The 20,063-nt window shown below is 29.3% G+C and overlaps 2 protein-coding genes across 2 annotated transcripts in view; one reads left to right on the forward strand and one right to left on the reverse strand.

The window, feature by feature from the left end:
• The first annotated feature begins 302 nt into the window (after positions 1-302).
• On the forward strand, positions 303-1,243 carry LOC111629829 (UPF0669 protein v1g209471-like). Its single transcript, XM_023373739.1, has one exon. It carries the CDS (start codon positions 340-342, stop codon positions 925-927), a length of 588 nt encoding a protein of 195 aa, XP_023229507.1. The 5' UTR covers positions 303-339; the 3' UTR covers positions 928-1,243.
• Positions 1,244-11,611: 10,368 nt separating this feature from the next.
• LOC111629817 (aftiphilin-like) overlaps positions 11,612-20,063 on the reverse strand; it is a 40,005-nt gene continuing 31,553 nt past the window's right edge. The window contains exons 4-7 of the mRNA XM_023373725.1: positions 17,647-17,662; positions 15,396-15,512; positions 15,151-15,298; positions 11,612-13,901 (exon numbers count right to left, since the gene is read on the reverse strand). Coding sequence (XP_023229493.1) covers positions 13,657-13,901; positions 15,151-15,298; positions 15,396-15,512; positions 17,647-17,662 — 526 coding nt within the window. The 3' untranslated portion in view covers positions 11,612-13,656. The remainder of the gene's footprint in view (positions 13,902-15,150; positions 15,299-15,395; positions 15,513-17,646; positions 17,663-20,063) is intronic.

A 20,063-nucleotide genomic window follows, 5' to 3' on the forward strand; every position in this document is an offset into this window, starting at 1 on the left:
TTTATATATTTAGATAAATCCTATTCTAATTATAATACCTTAGTGTCAGTAGACATTACAATAGGTTAATCACAAAATTTAATGTATAATTAATATCTTTGTTTTTATTTTTAAGATATTCTATACAGTATGAATTTTTTTTTATTCTATTGAATTATTCTACTAAACTATTCTTTTGGTAATCACTTATAATAAAAATATTGAATAATTGCCAGACTATTATATTGAGAAAAAAATGTAGAATTTTATAGAAAAATTCCATTATTTATTGAAAATGAATGGAATTTTTAAATTATTAAGAATAATAATTTATTTTTTTGTTTCAGATGACTACTAACAATGGCAAAAGTTTGGAGTACCAAATATATAATGACTGTTTTTCTCTACCTATGTTTATGGGTTTCATGTATTTATTCTACAATTGTGTTCCACGAAAAACTGATTGGAAAAGTTGGAGCTGGAAACTATAGCTATTACACATTATCTAGAGAAGGTAGCATTACAATTATTCTAAATACTCTTCAAGGAGATAGTGACTTGTATATATCAGATCATACAAAACAGCCCACATTTGAAATAGAAAACCATAATTTACAGTCAGTGACTTGTGGATTAGATAGAATTGATGTGCCATTTGAATTCAAGCGTCCAATAATTATTGGAGTGTATGGTCATCCTTCTCAAGATTTCAGCATATATGAACTCGAAGTAATTGTCGACGATTCGCCAGAAGAGTACAAAGATTACAGTACAGAAAATTTATCGTCAGGTTCTTCCCCTCCACCACCAGTGCCATCACCATCTAAGAGATCACACGAGTCTGATGAAAATTCCACGCTCTGGTCTGTTTTTACCACTGTCTTACAAATACTCTGGACTGTTTTTATCACTGTCTTACAAATTGTTTTGGAGGCCTTTACAAGTTGACTACTCCATCAGAAAGCAATTTTATATATAATGTTATGTAATAAAAAATTATATATATATACATACACATGCATACACACATACCTTTTTTGTATAAAAATTCTATAATTCTTATGTGAAGGAAAGTTCTAATGATAATTTCTTAATTAAAAAAAAAAACAAACACCATTTATTCAAGAAATATGAATTTATATTAAAATATATATATATGATTTGATAAAAGGAAAGTTTTATCAAATTAGTTTGAATAAGTTTTTTGAAGGAAATTTAAAAAAGTTGCTTGTAATGAGTTATTAAACTGTTGGTTTTTTTTTTCTTTTTGGATTATTATTATTATTATTAAATCAGTTGCAATTTTTTCAGAAAATGATTATTTTTGTGATTTTCTTCAATTTGTCTTCTAATAGAAATACTATATATAATTGATGCATAATATAACATTAAAAAAGTAATTAGAACTAACAAATACTTCCATTTAAAATCATCCATTTCATAACATTCAGTGACACTGTCAATTTGAAACATGTCCATGGAAAGAATAAAACTAAATTTATAATGCATTTTGACAAAATGTGCAAAGTCAATTTATTGGATTTAAGTAGACGATGAAAACAAATTATGCATTTATGCAAAATATGGTTTAGAACCAGTTGCTAAACATTCTAATACAGATATCATATATATCTGTATATATAACTTATATATATAAACATCACAAAAGAAGTAGCTTGATCAGTAATAAACCTCAATTAACGTGTCTAAAAGGCAGTGGCGTGCCGTGACATTTGATGATGGGAAGCTATGTTTCTGTAAGAAGCTGACATCCAGGGGCAATCAGTCAATTGCGCATCAGTGATGGTCTAGGCCCTCTAGGGTCCATTCGTATCATTTATTCGATAAGCCAGTAAAACCTTCTCAGACTTCTCTAAATGCATTTTTAATATCACAATTACATTCTGAATCGCTAGCCACGATATAAAGGCTACAATTAAAAATAAATAATAAAAACTGACTCAGTGAAATAAAATGTGTGGTGGATGTACCAGTACATACCTGAAAATTATACAGTAGAGCCTCGAAAACTCTGCACTCGATAACCTGGCACTCCGGATAACTCGGCCACACCTTGGCAGGGCAAAAAAAATCCTTAGTTAATTAATTTTCATTACAGACAGCTTTATAAAAGTATAAAAGCTCTCGTAAAGTATTTTTCTGAGGTCTGTCTTATCAGGTAAATTACTGTACACAGTGTATTCATTAATTTTCATTTTCATGTAGTAATGGCTCTATGCCTTCATAAAGGACATTCCTTTGTTTAAGGGTATTTGGGCAGTTTATTCTCTGTTGTATTCTCAAGCAAACAATACATACAAGTACAGTACAATATTTTCTGAGGAAACACGCATACGTATCCTTTTTTAACCCCATTCCCAATAACCCGGCATTTTCACAAACTCGGCCACCCTTTGGTCCACATTAGGCAGAGATTTCGAGGCTCTACTGTAATTAAATATAGCTTTGTAAAGAAACATACATAAAAATATAAAATATTCTTTACTTTTTAAATCTTAAAACAATGCACTTAGTCAAATAGCTCCCTACGAATGGAATCGAAGATGGTTGCAGAGTGTGCATACATGCGGACTGCCAAATCCCCAGGGTGCCGATACCGGTCAATGTCAAATATCTGTTTTGTCGCATCACTAGTATATCTCAAAGGACGCGACAGAGCTGTTGTAGATTTTAAACATTTCTCATCATAGCTGTAAAAATCTAAATATGTTAAACTTAATAGATTGTCCATCATTTGTTTTCTAACTAATTCATTTTAGGACCAAGTGTCCTCAGAAATTTCCAAAATTTACAACTTTTCGGTCACTCTCATTGAACTGGAAAAATTTCTGTCTTTATTACATTAATAATACAAAGAAATTAGTCTCCACTGTACTCAGCTAGAAATGGTTCAGTTAAGCTTTTATTGAAGTAAAATTTCGGCTCTTTCATCAGGGTTTTGTTTATGTCCCCAATTCCCTAATCGCTTAATTATTTAACTACTTCTTAAGTAGAAATAAGTCGAAACCGGTTACTTTGTACTCTAATATTTGTAGTCTTGGGAAAAAAGTGGAAAGACAAATTTTTATGACAGACGGATACATAAATCGTAAATTTAACGAAAATAAATTCTAGAGCTTTTTCTGTACCTTGTGCATCTCTCTCATTCATTAAATTTAGTTGTAAATGATGCTACCAAAGTAACAGTTAATTTTTCAACATTATACAAGAATTGTATGTGTTTTTTTCTACATTCCCTTAGAGATGGGGCATACGAAATCATAATATCACTGGTTTAACATTGAAATCTGTGAGTAATATAAAATTGGAGAGCGGAATAAAAATATCAAATATTTTAATGGATTTTTTTAAAACTCCTGTCAACTATACAGAACTATCATAAAAACATACCAGTAAATTCTTATCAGTTGGGTTAAGTGATAAATCTAGTCGTGATTCACGTAATCGGGCGAGGGCAGCCAAATACCTAGCAGGCAGGCGGCTAACAGCCCAGAACCGGTCCTGGATAGAATTTGATGCATTATACGTGTAGCATCCACCCAAGGTCCTAGGCTTCCACCAGTTAAATAGGGTGAGGTTGGTGTTCTGTAAAGTGCATGCGTGAATCTGGCTTTTTGGATGCTGACAATACAGTGCTTCCACTTTGCCATTAATATTCGAATATACAATAGCAATCTTATCTTTTTTTCTACATGTGGTATAGAAATTTGTAATAAGATACATAATGCGATTATAATTGTGCAATTATTTTCATATAATTAAAATTAATATGTATTTATTTTTTAGAAAATACAAGGGAAGCAGTGCATCCACCGCTTCCAATGACGGCATGCCATTGCTAAAAGGTACAGTTTAAAATAGTTTCGTGCCATTTGTACTGCATTATATGAACAACTTCATTATGGTGGTGGTTTTGAAATGTTCCTAATGGAGGGGGAAAGCAAAAAATTAACTTCTACCCAAAATTTTCCTAATAAAAATGCAAATCATTTTACATCAAGCTGCTTCTTTCATGTGATAAAGTAAAAAAGTTATGATGCTTCCAATAAAGAGTTGTTTTAGAACTGTTTCCTTTTCTGTTAAATAACTAAATCGAGATTTGGAATGACACTGATTGACTGACCAAATATTTCTGAGGTTATTCAACAGCCATTTATAGAAAAGTATATTTGTATTAAAAACTTTCATAATCATATGTAAGAGTAAACATTAAGTCTTCTAACTACATAACTTCTATAAATAGCTGCAATGAGAAAATGAATTTGGAATATTATCAACAAAGTCAGTAATAGACAATCATCACAGGAGAGATTTTTGAAGTGACCCATGTTAATATAATACTTTGAATAATTGGAAATGTAAGTATGTTTTAAAAAAGAATAAATTTTATTGCTGTTAACCTATTGTTACATATATATTTATTAAAACAATTTTTAAAAATTTACAAATTTATCAACATTTGAAACTATCAGCTGCTGTTCTTATCATATTTTCTTTATGACATTGTTTAAATTTAATAATCTTTGTGCNTTTCTATTTTTAATTTTTGGTCGTTTTTTTTTTATCAACCTTCTTCAGTATCCAAAGAAGTTCTATTCTAATATCACTACTTGCTAATGTCAATCTTTATTCATAGAAGAATTTTAATTTTAATGGAATACAATTTCAAGTTTTCATGAGATTGGATTCTCTCAGCAAAACCAAATGTGTTATAACTTCAAAAATCTTGTTTCAAATTAAATATTAAACCAGTTAAATTTATTATAATGAACATTTATATTCAATATTTTTGTTCTGCCGGTGTTGTTTTTTTTTTTCTTATATCAGTTCCTGAGAGTTTAATGTCATAATGGCTATGCTGGCCAAGTCTTGGAAAAGATCAGTGGTAAAGCTTGCAGAACATCCTCAAAACTGCAGTTTCTTTTTGATTGTCACAACCTGGGCCTATTCCCAAAGTCTATTTACAATATATTCTCTGTATAGGGCACATGCCCAAACCTTGACCATTTAAAAATTTGATATTCTATATTTGATTTGGTATTCTGCTCTTTAATAGACTTATGTAACCTGAAGGTATTCAATTGATAGATAAAAATGTTCATTGTGCACTGGTGTGTTTTTAGATAATACATACCAATTTTTGAGAGTTTAATATTAAAGTCAAAACAGGACAAAGGAAAATGTGGCATATTGTTTTAAAAATCTCTAAATCTACTTAAATTTATTGATTTGTTAACATGTGGCATCAGTGCATTAAATTAATTAAATTAAATAACTTAATTATAAAATGGCAAAAAGCTTAATTTTGAGGGTACAGACAAGTTTTAGTTGTAAATGCTAACGAATAAAACCTTCAAAAAGTCTGATCCCCTCTGAGGTGGGTCATCTCATATCTCCCTACCCACCAATCTTTAACCATCAAAATTTAATAGCATCAATTCCCCAATACACAAACCCCTCTGCAAAATTTCAGAAATTTTCAACAAGAGAGACAGCAATTAATAAGCTTCAAAGTGGATGAACTAAATTATACCACCCACACTTGTGATACATTTCTAAACAACTGCAAAGCATTATTAAGGTTAGGAAGGTATATTTATAATAAATGCTTTGTTTATTGGATGAATTTTATCGCATACTAACATTCATTCATTCATATAAACAGAAAAATCCCTGAATTGTTTTGCATTCTTTGATGTTTTAATGTCCCAAGTCCAAAACCAAGTCACTATACTTTCATATGTAATGCAGCTGGAAAAATAAAATAAATCTTTCCAACAATTTGTTTGTGTTATCAAATAACACAAATAATCAAATCAAATAACAAAATTATGTTACATGTTGGAGATTCTAGTGTTTTCATCCATTTTATATGATCAGAAAAGCTGACAAAAATTTAATAATTTACTAAAGTTTATGAGCTGATGATAAAAGGCAAAGACACGTTCAAAGTAATGATATACAACAGCAGCAAATGTTGAAAGCTTTTAAATTACTTTTTTTTTTACATTATTGACAGTTTTAAAATTGAGACTGAATAAAGCTTTTCTTTTTTGTTACATCATCTATTAGAAAATATTCTGTGATAAAAATGTAATGATGATTTGCAGATATTACATTATTCAGTGATGTAGTAAAATTCATTGAGAATTATTTGCATACTTAGAAAATTGCATTAAGGAAAAAGATGATGATTTTTATTGTTGTCAGATGGCTGAATGCAGAGAAATGTTTTCACTTTTCAGAGTTCTTATAAGAATCCTTATGTTCTTACTTTTTGTCGACTCTGTACTTAAACCACAATACACCATTTTTATTCAAAATATTATGTCATACTATGAACTCGAGAATGACAAGCTTATTTTAAAGAATAGAAACATTATTCAAAGAATTATGAAATTGCTTTGGTTTATGATTCTTTGTGTAAATTTGAACTTTCTGGCAGATGATGCAGTTCAGTAGCTTTTAAACCTTAATGGCAATAATTAATTCTTTAGGTATTTTTTATCTAAGCGAAAAAGTGAATCACTAAATATTCTTGGAGTTTTCCTGAAATGTTAAGCTATTGACTTGAAAGTTTTTCTCCTAACATTGTTTATAAAATTCTTGTAAGTTGATCTCCACATTATCTTCAACAGAATTAAAGTAACTAACACTTGACATTTCTTGAAAATTTCATTTCACTAATAAACAAATGATATCTGCAATTGATGGGGTCAGCACAACAGTAGTCTAACTATAGACATTGATATCATTTTGTTCCTTTTGATGTAAACCAACGGTCGGCAGCTGGTGGTCAGTAGAGAAATTTGAACATTGATCAACCTAAGGTTATGCGAAGTATTACGAAAGACATGCAAAATGCTTAGTTGGTTTTTCACTCATTGGGGTTTTTTATTCGAATCTAAAACCAAAAATGAAGTGACTGTTATCGATAAATAATGAACAATAAACAATATTGTGAGTGCGATTGTTGTCCTTCGTGGAAAAGTGCGAAGAATCCATAACTTGTTTCAAACAAGCAGCAATGAACTTTAGGCTTGCATTAATTTGTTATAATTAAACATGAGAGTTTCATATTAATATAGTAAAATTGAACTTTTGTGATCATTATTCTACAGATTTTGTATTGTTTAAAAAAATTTGTAATGGTCTGCAGGATTCAAAATTGTGAGTTTAGTGGTCTGTGAGGTGAGAAAGGTTGCCAATCACTGATGTAAACTATCTTCCTACAAAATGGGTTAGACCAAATTCACATTCTACACTTTTTTTGGAACCAATAATCTTTTTTCTGAAATGAATTTCCCTTTTGCTAGAGTGCAACATTGGTCCAAGACCCAAGATTACATGTAACAACAAAGATGTCCAACGTTAGTTGTAATAGTGAACTTTTGTGTCTCAAAAGTATGGAAAATGAGCCATTTTTGTAAGTGCACAACCTTTTTTGACAAAATAAGTAATTATAAATTTGTCAAGGATATGAATCTTGTTGCTTTCAGTCGCATTACATTATTGAAGCTATCTGTTGAAGATCCATTGAAATAGTGTTAAATAATAATATTCAGATTTGAGTCCAGTAATAATGTAAATCTTGTTAAAAGGCAAAAGAGAAAGGACAAACATACATGATCTAAAAAATGTTGGTTAGAATATTTTGGGATGAAGCTAAGGTTAATAAATTCAAATAAAGCTATGGATATTATTGACCTTTCAAAATATATACAGTACCTCTCATTTACCATTCAGTCTTATTTTTCCCAAAATAGCACTGAGGAAAGTCTGACAGAGTAAGATGACCTCTTTAGCAGTTTTGACTGTTTATAGCGTGTGTGATAATTAAACCAATGTAGTAAAACTTATACAACACTGTTACAATTATGAATGTAACATTATTTACTTAAATGCAAGCAAAAATTTTAGTGCAACAGTGGTCTAACCAAGATTGTTGTAGTATCTTCATCAAAATCATCTCTAAATCTGCATAACAATAGACTATGTAACATTGGCTGCAATCAGCAGACTCAACAGTTGTAACTGAGCAAATCAGTAGCTGTTACATAGAATCCTAGATCTGCTGAACGATGAGACATTGCATTGGAACAAAAAGCCTCATTGGTCAGTTTCAGGTAGCTGCAGGTAGTGTAAATGAAAGATGCCACCAAATGCGACATAAAAACACCAAACATATTCCAAAAGAGCGCTACTATAGAGGGTGTTCAGCAGAAAAATATTCAACCGCTCCAGAATTGTCAAGTCTGCTGAACGTAGTCATCGTATTTAAGTTAACAAAGCATCACATAGTACACCACTACCAATAAAATAGTGTTATATCAGAAATTACAATAGAAATTTCTATGTACATTAGAGTTCCGAAAACTTGGCACTCGATAACCTGGCACAAACTGTTTTCCATTCTTCTTTCTGCAAACAATGATGGTCAAGGTCTTATCCAGAACTTAAAGAAAATTAACCTATTGGATGTTGTTGGCTGGGTGGGGGACGCCTGGAACGAGTTAGAGCCATTAACACTAGTTCGTTCCTGGCATAAACTCCTTGATCATGAGGGAAATGAGTTCGTTGAACATGATGATGCAGAAAATGTAAACTTACTCAACCTCCTGAAGAGAGTTCCAGGATGTGCAGAAGCCAATGAAAATGACGTCAAACAATGGTTCCAGAATTGATACCAAGCAAGACATTATATGCAGAAATTATTGGTGCTGTCAGTTAATGAAAAAATGCCGGAAAATGATGAAGACGATGTTGAGGACTCCACCATACAAGCTCCTAAAATATCACATAGTGAGGGACTAAAGGCTGTCGAAACCGCCCTTCACTATTTTGAACAAGGTGCATCGGTAATGGACTTACTGTTCCAATGTCGTCTTCGTGATGAAGCAGCAAAATGCAGAGTGCATTGCGGAAGACAACAGGACATTATGTATTTCTTTAAAAAAAAAAAGTAGCCAGTTTTTGCAAAGTCGGCTAGTTAATTTTCATTATAGACAGCTTTATGCCTCATAAGACAGACCTCTGAAAAATACTTATCAGGTAAATTACTGTACACTGTATTCATTAATTTTCATTTTCATGCAGTAAAGCCTCTATGCCTTCATAAAGTACATACTTTTCTTTGTTTGGGCAGTTTATTCTCCGTTGTATTCTCAAGCAAACAATACATACAAGTACAGTACAGTATGTTGAAGAAACACTTTTTTAACCCCATTCCCGGATAACCCAGCATTTTCACAAACCTGCCACCCTTCGGTCCACGTTAGGCCGAGTTTTCGGGACTACTGTATAAAGTTACTTGTTTACAAATTTAACAGAAGAGGGTCTAATAGATCATTGTATTATATATATTTTTTAGTATATAATTTTTTCTGATTTGAAAACGTTCATAAACTAGGATCAGATTCACAAATATTTATAAGATAACACACAGTATCTCTCTAATATACAGTAGAGCGTCGATTTTCCGAATCAATTGGGGACTTGGGTTGTTCGGATAACTGATTTATGTACGAAAAAATACTTTAACGTATCCGATGTTAAAATTTTTATCCGTTGCGTGTTGCTTTGCGTTGAATTTTCATCGATGTTAAGCCTAACAAAGACTATTGTATCGTTAAAAATTATTTTTTTATTTTGTACAAACAAAATAAATATATTGAAAAATATAAAAACAATAAAAAATTATACTTCAGATGTTAATTTAGTATCAAAAACGTAAAATATTTGAGTAGCCCAAGACATAGCCAAAGATTGAAGTGCCATAGCACTGGCAAAAATTTAAATTTGCCGAATGGAATTCTTTCGGATGATTGACTTTCGGAAAATCGACACTCTACTGTAGTTACAAAAAACTTACATTTATTAAACATAACACTTTATTGTGTGTTGTAAATGTGAGATAGCATGCGTCTGATGACATCACTAGTTGGTAATATTAAATCAAAATTGCTAATTGTTTTGTAGTCATGCATATTTAGAATTTTTTCACTATCTGCATGATTGATATAGAAAAAAGAAAAGACTGTTGATATATTTATTTCATTAGAATTATAATACTTATTAGAGTAAACTACTGCCTGAATATAACAGCAAACTAAGACTTGGGCAACTTTGATACTGTCAAGTCATCTTACTTTGAAAGAAATGGACAAACTGTTTTTAAAATATTTTGTAAAAGGCAATGACAAATTACAATGCATGAGATCTTTCAGTAAAATATTCTATAAGCAGTTTAAAGTCTAAGAGAGATTTAATGACAATCTGTCTCGATTAGAAGTTTTGTCTAGTGTAAAGGTATTAAATATAAGATTATTCAGGATTTTTTTACAATGCTTTGTGAATACAAAATTCCACATATCTGATAATAAATTATTACAAATTTCTGTAAATTAAGTTTTTGTGAACTTTGCCCTAGTTTATTTTAAACTTAACAATATTTTTTGTTGGATCAATTAATATTTACTATCTAATCCAAAATAATTTTTTTCTTTTTATAACTTTAATTGTATTATCTAAGAGTAAAATTTTGAAGTTACAGAAATAGGCCTTATTGAACATTGACAACTATATACAGTAGAGCGTTGATTATCCAAGTCAATCATCCGAAAGAATTCCAGTCAGCAAATTTTAATTTTTGCCAGTGCTGTGGCGCTGCAATCTTTGGCTGTCTTGGGCTACTCAAATATTTTACGTTTTTGATACTAAATTAACTTCTGAAGTATATTTTTTATTGTTTTTATATTTTTCAATATATTTATTTTGTTTGTACAAAATAAAAAAATAATTTTTAACGATACAATAGTCTTCGTTAGGCTTAACATCGACGAAAATTCAACACGAAGCGACACGCAACGGAGAAAAATGTCAAGATGGGATAAATTAATATATTTTTCATACATAATCGGTTATCCGAAACATCGATCTTCCGAACAACCCCAGTCCCCAATTGATTCAGATAATCGACACTACTGTATATATATATTAATTGAAAGAGCGTTTCAGTTTATCCAACTTGGTTTGAGTAAACAGTTGTGGCTAAAAACCATGGTTCAGTTATCGAATTAAAGCTCTTATCCTGTAGATCAGAGATGGGCAACCTTTTCCTATGTAAGGGCTGCATTTTAAAACTTTTGAACTGATGCAGGCCACATACAAGAGAAAAGAAAAAAAATGCCAGTAAATCACAATTATTTATTTATATATAATTATAAATTAGCATATGTATACTTAATTTAGCTTCTGGAACTTATATGTTTTACATTTTGGAAATATTTGGTTAAATATTAGTCACTGCTAGTTTCAATGTGTGTGTTAGCCAGTTTGTTTTAATTTTTACTACAGTCGACCCCCCCCTACAACACTGTTGATTTTTCCGTTTTATATGAATTCTATGTTGTACGAGTCACTTAGATTTTACAAATATGTGTGCCTGGCTGTGAACAGCTCACGTATTTGTAAAATCTAAGTGACTCGTACAACATAGAATTCACATAAAACGGAAAAATCAAGTGTTATGGGGGGGTCAACTGTAAATTCATTGCAGAAAAACTATTCACATATGTAAGTTGTAGAAATAAAATTTGAATTTTTGCTGCATACTTCCTTAAGCTGGGAAATTTATATTTTATGCGACATGTGCTGCAAAAAATATTAATGCGGGCGGCGGGTTGCCCATTCCTGCTGTAGATGATGCCACTGAAGAGACATTTGAGAAAGGTGCCATGGTTTTGGTGTAGCAAAGTGGCAAATGTAAGTTATGTCTATTGGACAAACATGTCGGCATCACACCCATTAACTTTAGCCCAAGTAATTTTTTTCCATTTTGCAGTTTTGTTATTGTAAATACTGAGGTCAATAAATGTACATTTTAGTTACTAAGGCCATTGTTTTATCACCCTCTCCTAACTCAACCTCACCAATCCCACCCCTTCAAAAGCCCAATTATTATTTTTCAAATGGCATTATTCTATAACTAACTTGGGGTAGATTTTAAGCAAAACTGACATTTTCAACTTAAGAATTTGTATTGGTTAAAAATGTGAATTTGTAATAAAATTTTGGTAATTTAAATTTCCTTAGCATTCATTAGTTTGATTCATCAAGAGTGCTGTGTATTCTGAAATTATCTATGAAGTTGATAAAACTTACACAACAGTAAAAATCAATTGAATTTTATTCCTTTTCAAAAGAAAAACTTCTATACTCTTAAAAATCAATACAATATTTTTCTTTTGTATTTACAGCAATATTGGGACAAACTACTGAATATTCTACATAACATAATTCAAAATATTGTACAAATCACATTTCAGAACTTACATTTTAGTTCCTTCTTATTTTTGTATTCCTGTTAAAATAAATTTTCTTAAATTATACTTATCTGTCGAACTGTGGCAACTACGTCAATCCCGACTTTCCAAATTACGAGAGTTTGCATAAATCTTCTCTCTAAACAACTGCCACCACGTTCAATGATAAAATTATCACTAAATATAAGTACATAATACCACTCAGTGTAAACACTAGTGGGGATATATGCTCTTTTTTTTCCTGTAAACAGCAATATATATAACTTTCTTTATAATATATATATATATGTATTTATATATAATCTTTTGACTTTATACATATGATAATGGAAAAGAGTTTCTAATTCACTGTATTCTATACACAGCCATTTGAAATTTATTGTAATGTGAGTGTAAATACAATGAATTCATCTTTATCCTAATCTATTAAATTGTTTTTGTAACTTCTACAGAAGTTTTGGCAGATGTTTTTTCTACAAAAGCTTATTGCAAAAACCACTAGGTAATGATTGCAACTTTTTATTTGCAACATGTGATTGGAATGTTATCATTTACAAAGAAAAAAAAAATATACTGTGTATTAATGTAAACTTGATTATTAATAAACACAAAATGTGCATTAAGCAATCTATTTCTGCATTTTGAAGAATAATTTTATTTTTGTCATTTTTTTAAAAACAATCCTGTTATTAATTAATCTGTAAAGTTAAAAATATATCCCTAAATTGTTCCCTTTATATATAATATCATAATTATATCTCAAAATTACATATTAATATTTTTAGATTTTATACTGCATGCAGAAAAACTAAATGGCATGTTTTTTCAAATTGAGCAAAATTTAGAACTGCATCTTTGTTTGCAATTATAATAAATTACATGTAGAAGTGATTTAAAATTGTCCAAATTGGATTTGTTTGATTATTTCTAGGCTGTGTTCAGACAACCAAATTTCTGGAGTAAATATTTGAAAAATTAGCATTTGTTTAACCCATAATAATATGCAACTGTACACATTATGGGCACTTGGTTATATTCTGACAATTCTATTTTCCCAGAAATTATCATTTAGGAACAAACAAATATATAATAATAATAATAATAAAACAACAACTAACAGTATAAGGTAACTAATATAACCAAAATTGAAATTTTCAAAAATGTAAATTGAATTTTAAATTAGTGCATAAATTAAGAAGCATAAAATAACAGAGCAATCAAAAATATAAAATCTGAACCAGACCTTTAAAAAATTTGCACATATATATATATAAGACAGACAGATAAATTAAGAGTTGAATTGTCTACTACATTTTCTTCTATACATTGTTTCTCAGTGATCAGAAAGATTGTGAACGGGAAACATCAACACTTTTGCCTGCATGAAAGACAAATCTGGTAACTTATCCAGTACTCTAATAACTTCGTCACTTAAATCAGGTGGACGTGTACACTGTTTTTGCAACGAAGGACAGATCGTTGACTTAGTGCTAGCTAGAATTTGCTTAATCAGTGGAGAAGTATTATCGCCATTTTGAGAATGGACAGTGGACGGTCCCAATAATTCATCTTCCAGTTCTATATAAAGAAAAATCATTATTAATAATAATGGCAATATCAGTTGTTATAGGAATTGTTTAAACAATATTTATTTCTTTTGTAGTTGATTTGCTGAATAATTCAGTAATACAAATAATATCTAAAACTAATTCTAATCATTATATGAGGAACATGCATTTCAAATTCGAATTTAATGTGTTAAAAACACTACTACTACTAAAAGTTAACTTGTATTTTTTTAAAAAAATATCAATTAACCATAGTAATTCTATTTTTAATCACTCTTATTCAACTAACTAAAAAAAAATATAATTAAGCTTCTGCTACAGCCAATTGGAACTGACATGAAAAGAAAAAAAGGGGAGAGTGGGACTGTCTCCCTTTTATCGGAATCCATCTTTGAATGAATAGACAAAACTATCTGGTAATATTTTTGTCCTCATAACATGTTTCTCAAGAAACAACGAAGCATTATTAATAATAATTTGAAAGGAAAAAATAAACATGGTTACAAAAAGGGCACAATTTAGCAACTGACACCAAATTCAAAGTAAGAAGGGAAGTGCAAATTAAGGTATACAAAAAATTTGGAAATATTATAAAATACTACAATATAAATATGTACCTTTAAAAAGAAAAAAAATAAATAAATGTTAGTAGTATTAAATGCTGTATTGTAGTTATTGTTAGATTTTCCCTAAAACAGAATTTTATTTTTAATCACCACATATGCATAACGTAAGTAGTAATTATAAACTAAAATAAATAAATTAATTTTACGTTATTTTTACTTTATTTTTCGTTATTCTTTATATTTGTATGTTATTACTTTTGTTATTTTTCTTATTAGTTTACATTACGTTTAAAAATTTGTATTTATTTTATTTATGTTGTTCAGTTAATTTATTTCCTGTTCTAATTGAAGATGATCTATTAAGAGAGGTTGAAAATACTCCATTAATTAAATATATTTTAGTAGAGGAAATCTTTTTAACTCCAGATGTGTTTCCTTTATATTTGTACATATCATATAACCAGTTAATTCAAAATGTTCTTATCTTGATTTGCACTCTCCAATACAAAATTTTTAAAGTTTCATATTTTTCTAATGATAGCCATTAAAAGTGTACAAGATTTAATTTTGTAGTTCATGGAGAATTGGCTAGACTTTCTGGACATATAAATATTAAAAATATTTTAAAATTTCTAATTAAATAATTAAGTTGTTTTAAAAATAAAAACAAATTAATATTTTTGTTTTACTTACTGGAAGTTGAATTATCTGTAGTACTTGATAATGAATTATCCTGAGTAACAAAAAAATCAAGATCAAATAAATTATGGATTTGTGTTGTATCTAAAGGATTAACCAGTCCACTGTCACTCCAGTCAAAATGTACTGGAGGTACAGATTCCTAAGAAAAAAAAAATATTGAGAATTTAATAAAATTTTTATTTTACAATTTGTTTTTAATAAACAAAAAAATAATTTTAATTACTCTTTTTGCTTACTTGAGATGAGATATGTTTCCTTTCAGCTAATTGTTGCTTTGGAGATTGTGCAGGACCTTTGGTTGGTTCTAAAAGACCAAGACTTGAGGCATAGATGGGGACGGATGGATTGCGCAACTAAATTGTGATAATTTAAAATAATTACATTTTTAGACTAACAATATATTAAAATATTTGTATAAAATAAAAATCTATAAAATACATTCAAACAATTATTTTTTTACTGAATTTCTTTATTATAACAAAACAGTTGTGTAAAGTTATTTTTTTTATGCAATTGTTTTGGATTTTTCTGATTCAATGTCTGTAGAAAATGCTTCTGGCAAATTAATAAAATCCAAATATATTTCTGGCAGCAAATTAATAAAATCCAAATATATTTTATCTATAAGTAATATTAAAATAAAATGTAAAGAAAATTTATGGCATTCTCTGTTGAACATTGCAATAGTCATACAGGATGCATCATACACAACCTTTTATATTGGACTAATACTAACAATTGAGGGGCTGAGTGAAAAACAGCATATCTCGCATTAGGAAGTTTACAAGAATAAGAAGAATTCGTGTTTCATTGTAATGTGTAGTGCTTTATTAATGTGGATATACAACCTGATCTGTGAAAGTTTCTTAGAAGACGGATCAATGGTGCCTAAATCCAAATTTGTTAGTAACTCATTTCTTGTAGTTTTGTAGAATATGCTGCTTTTCCACTCAGCCCCTCAATTATAAGTAAAAATTCACATGTCAATGCCAACCTGATAAAATATTCTTTATTTAAATCCATTATAATTTACTACCTTCCATTTATTTTATAAAATAATTCACATATTTTAAAATAGTAACAATTTTTTTAAAAAAATATGAAACTTTGTGTATTTTACTTGATTTTCTGGTAAATAAAGCATGTATAAATTATTTATATAATAAAGCTATGTTGATCTCACTCAATGATTGACTGAATGAATGACTGACTGACTCACTCACTCACTCACATGAAATGTCTAAGTAAAAGCAGATTTCTTACAAAAAAATAAAATGGTGCATTTGAAAGGGAGGACATTGAGTATATTACCAAAAAAAATCTGAATAAATTCAAATATGGCTCTACAAGACACGGAAATTCAAGCCTTGACATGTAAATTGTTACACTATTCATTGGATGATTAATTTAAGCTTCCCTAACTATTTTTAATTCTTTTTTTATCAATTTGCTTTACATTATTTTAAATAATAGCATTTACATTTTGCATTACCATTGACTATCCTTTATTAAGTTTCTAAATTATTATTTTTAGTTTTTTTAATTTATTTTTGCTTTGTGTGTGCGTGCAAGCACATGCAAAAAAACAAAATTAATATTGTTTAAAAAATTATTACAAATTGCAATATAAATATGAGTGCAATTGTTAAAATAGTGCATGAAGCATTCGTTACATTAGTTTTGATAACTCCATTTCATTTTCTGCATTTAACAAATTCACTTTCATTTATCAGTAATTATAAGATTCTATACTTAATGTTCTATACTTAATGATGTGATAACAATATCTAATCTGATGTAAATTAATTTTATCCATTATTAAGTTCAGATTAATTTATGTAGGATGTTTATACTTATTATAAAATATTTCTATATTTAACAATAAAATTAACATATTTTCATTCTGTACAAATTTAATAAACTAACAATCAATCAATTTCCAATAACTGTCTATTTCTATTCATGGCTTAAAAAAGAGGTATATACTGTACATGCAGAGAGAGATTATGTACGTAATTATTAAATAAAATGTTTTATCCAGAAGTAATACAAACTTTAAAGTGAATATTTTCAAATTTTAGTTTAAGAATAAAAAACTAAACATAAATAATTATAAATTAGCACATTAAAAAATGTAGAAGTTGATAAATAAATACAAAGTAATAAATAATAATCTAAAGTTATTTCAGTACAAAATCCAATAATAAACAATTTGTTATTCTTAAAATAATATAAATGTAATATTTAGTAAATAAATTACTCTGCAATAAATAAAATTTTGTTTTTAAAATTCAAAAGATATTTTACAAATTTCATTAATTGTTGAAAAATCACCAGATTATGACTGAACTAACTAAGTGATTTAATCATTAAATAATTTATCTTCTAAAATTTTAATTAATGATAAATAAATGAGAATCCATTTAATTAAAATTTGTTATATTTGAAAAAACTTCTGCCAAAGAAGGATTCAAACACAAAACTTACATTTAACAGTGTGATTCTGTTGTTATTTATAGTATTCAGAATCAAAATAGAAATTGATATATATAAAGTTAAAATATAATCATAATAATTAATTGCCACATTAATGAAAGTACATCACATTTAGAGTTCTGTAATTGGCACTGACACAAATAAACAAACTAACTCTAAGTTGGTAAATTATTATGTATTAAGTTATATACGGTATGTTCAAAAAGTTTGTAAAATTGTCTGTAATGTGTGTAGATGGAGTGAGAATGACTCAGATTTTTTAAAATAACTGACAACTACAGGTAGGCCCTCTTACAACGTGGTACCGTTACAACGCATTTTTGCTCCAACGCGGTTGGAAAATTGCGGGAATTCTCTTACAATGCGGTTTACGGTATTTAGAAACAAACTATCTTTCACATAACAGAAAAATCACAACGGATCACATGATACGAGCTGCAGTTCAGTGTACTGTACAGAGCTAAATGTCCTTGAAAACAGCTGTTTGTCAACATTGACATGTCGTTCCCATGAACGTTTTAGGGGAAGACAGGTTTCTAGACAGATGTGCATCAGTTACCGTAAACACTCAAATATATCACTAAATTTTCGATCATTTATACTCTTTCAATAGGTGTGGACCTCAAAAATGGTCCAAAATACAGTATAAACTTCTATTGGGTGTACATTTTTAACAACATACTGAAGGAAAGTTATTTTTTGTGATTTTTACTGTCCACAAAACTGATTGAAAAAATTTTAACAATGCCAAATGAAATGAAAGTACCGTCGTTAAAAAGGAAATTTACATCTCTTCAAACAAAGATAGAAATTTTGGATTGAATTAAAAATCAAGAGCGGATAGCTGATATTGGTAGGCATTTTAATTTAAATGAGTTGACTATTCGGTTGATTAAGCAATCAAAAGAAAAGATTAGGAATTCAGTCACATTCGGATCATCTATTCTTGTGAAAAATGTTGCACGTCCAAGAGCACCTATAATGGAAAAAATGGAACAAGCATATTATGGGTAGAAGATATGAACAAGAAACGGTTGCCTTTAAATAAAACTGCACTTAAACACAAAGCCTTAAAAATATTTGATTATTTAAAACAAATGGGACAGTTGTCAGCTGATGAAACCAGTGTTAAATTTGTAGCTAGCAATGGCTGGTTTGAAAAATTCAAAAAATGCCATTCAAATGTTTTTTTCTTTTTTAGAATCGAATCCCAGTTTTTGTATTAAGTTGGCGTCTCCTATAACACAATTTCCGACAACGTGGTATTTTCAAGGAACGTATCTACCGCATTGTAGGAGGCCTACCTGTATGTACTGAGTTACAGAACATGAGATGGTGATATCACAATCAGTTTGCAACATATCTATGCATGTATTTTGTGACATGGTAAAAGTCAGATTTGGGAATAAGGTTTAATGTAAAAATGTCCAAAATCTAATGAAGAACAAACATCAAATTTTGTGTCCTTTTGAAGAAGACACCTCAACAGACTCTGGAAATGTTTTCTGCAGATTAAGCTCTTAAGCTGCAGACAAGCTATTAGGAAAACTGCTGTAAACAAATGGCACTAGCTGTTTATGGATGGGAGACAGTCTGTGGAATACAAAGAGAATGGGTTGCCCCTCTATCTCTTGGAACAGACCTAAAGGTTGCAGGATGTTTTCAAAAAATTATATGACCACTGAATGAAGTGTGTTACTTCAGAAGATGAATAGTTTGAGAGTAATGCTATCTAAATGTATATAGAATCAATAAAGGTGATAAAAATCTTTTCCACAAACTTTCTGAATGTACAGTACCACATATAACATTTTATTAAATCTAAATATATAAAATTACTTGTCCTGACTGACTGACTGATTGATTCATCATTGCCCAGAGCAAACCACTGAACCTAGAGGTGAAATTGGTACACAGTTAGGGTGTCATGAAAATGCATACTAAGAAGGGATTTTTCAAAATCCCCCTGCTGGGGAGAGGGAGAGGATTAACCTGAAGAATGGCTTCTACTGTACTATTTTAGATGTGATTTTTTGTTTTCAACTAAATTTAGTCTTCATTGAGTACTTAGCTGTATTAAATTGATAACATTTCAGACATTGTTATAAATATTTTTATATATTTCGATTTTTTAACCAAATGTTCAAACCATTTTAAATTTGAATTTGTTATTGCATATTGGTTTGATTATAGAACGATTGTAAACGNACTGAACGTGAAACCTAAAATACAAAAAATACAAAGAGAACACAGAACAAGACGAAACGTAAGTCTATCAAGTGCAACGAGTTTATGTATCTCCACCACAACACAGCTACGTGTAAATTAAATACTCGAACAGATCTGAAAACTTTATTTTATAATTTATTTTCTGTAGTTTTTGCAACTTATTATTCTGTAAAATAGTC

The sequence above is a fragment of the Centruroides sculpturatus genome, unplaced genomic scaffold (assembly GCF_000671375.1).
Source record: "Centruroides sculpturatus isolate CEXI.00-Female unplaced genomic scaffold, Cexi_2.0 scaffold600, whole genome shotgun sequence".
Taxonomy (NCBI): domain Eukaryota; kingdom Metazoa; phylum Arthropoda; class Arachnida; order Scorpiones; family Buthidae; genus Centruroides; species Centruroides sculpturatus.

Bases quoted from the DNA above. Each gene is read 5' to 3' on its own strand.
- LOC111629829 (XM_023373739.1), top strand. From the start codon at position 340: ATGGCAAAAGTTTGGAGTACCAAATATATAATGACTGTTTTTCTCTAC.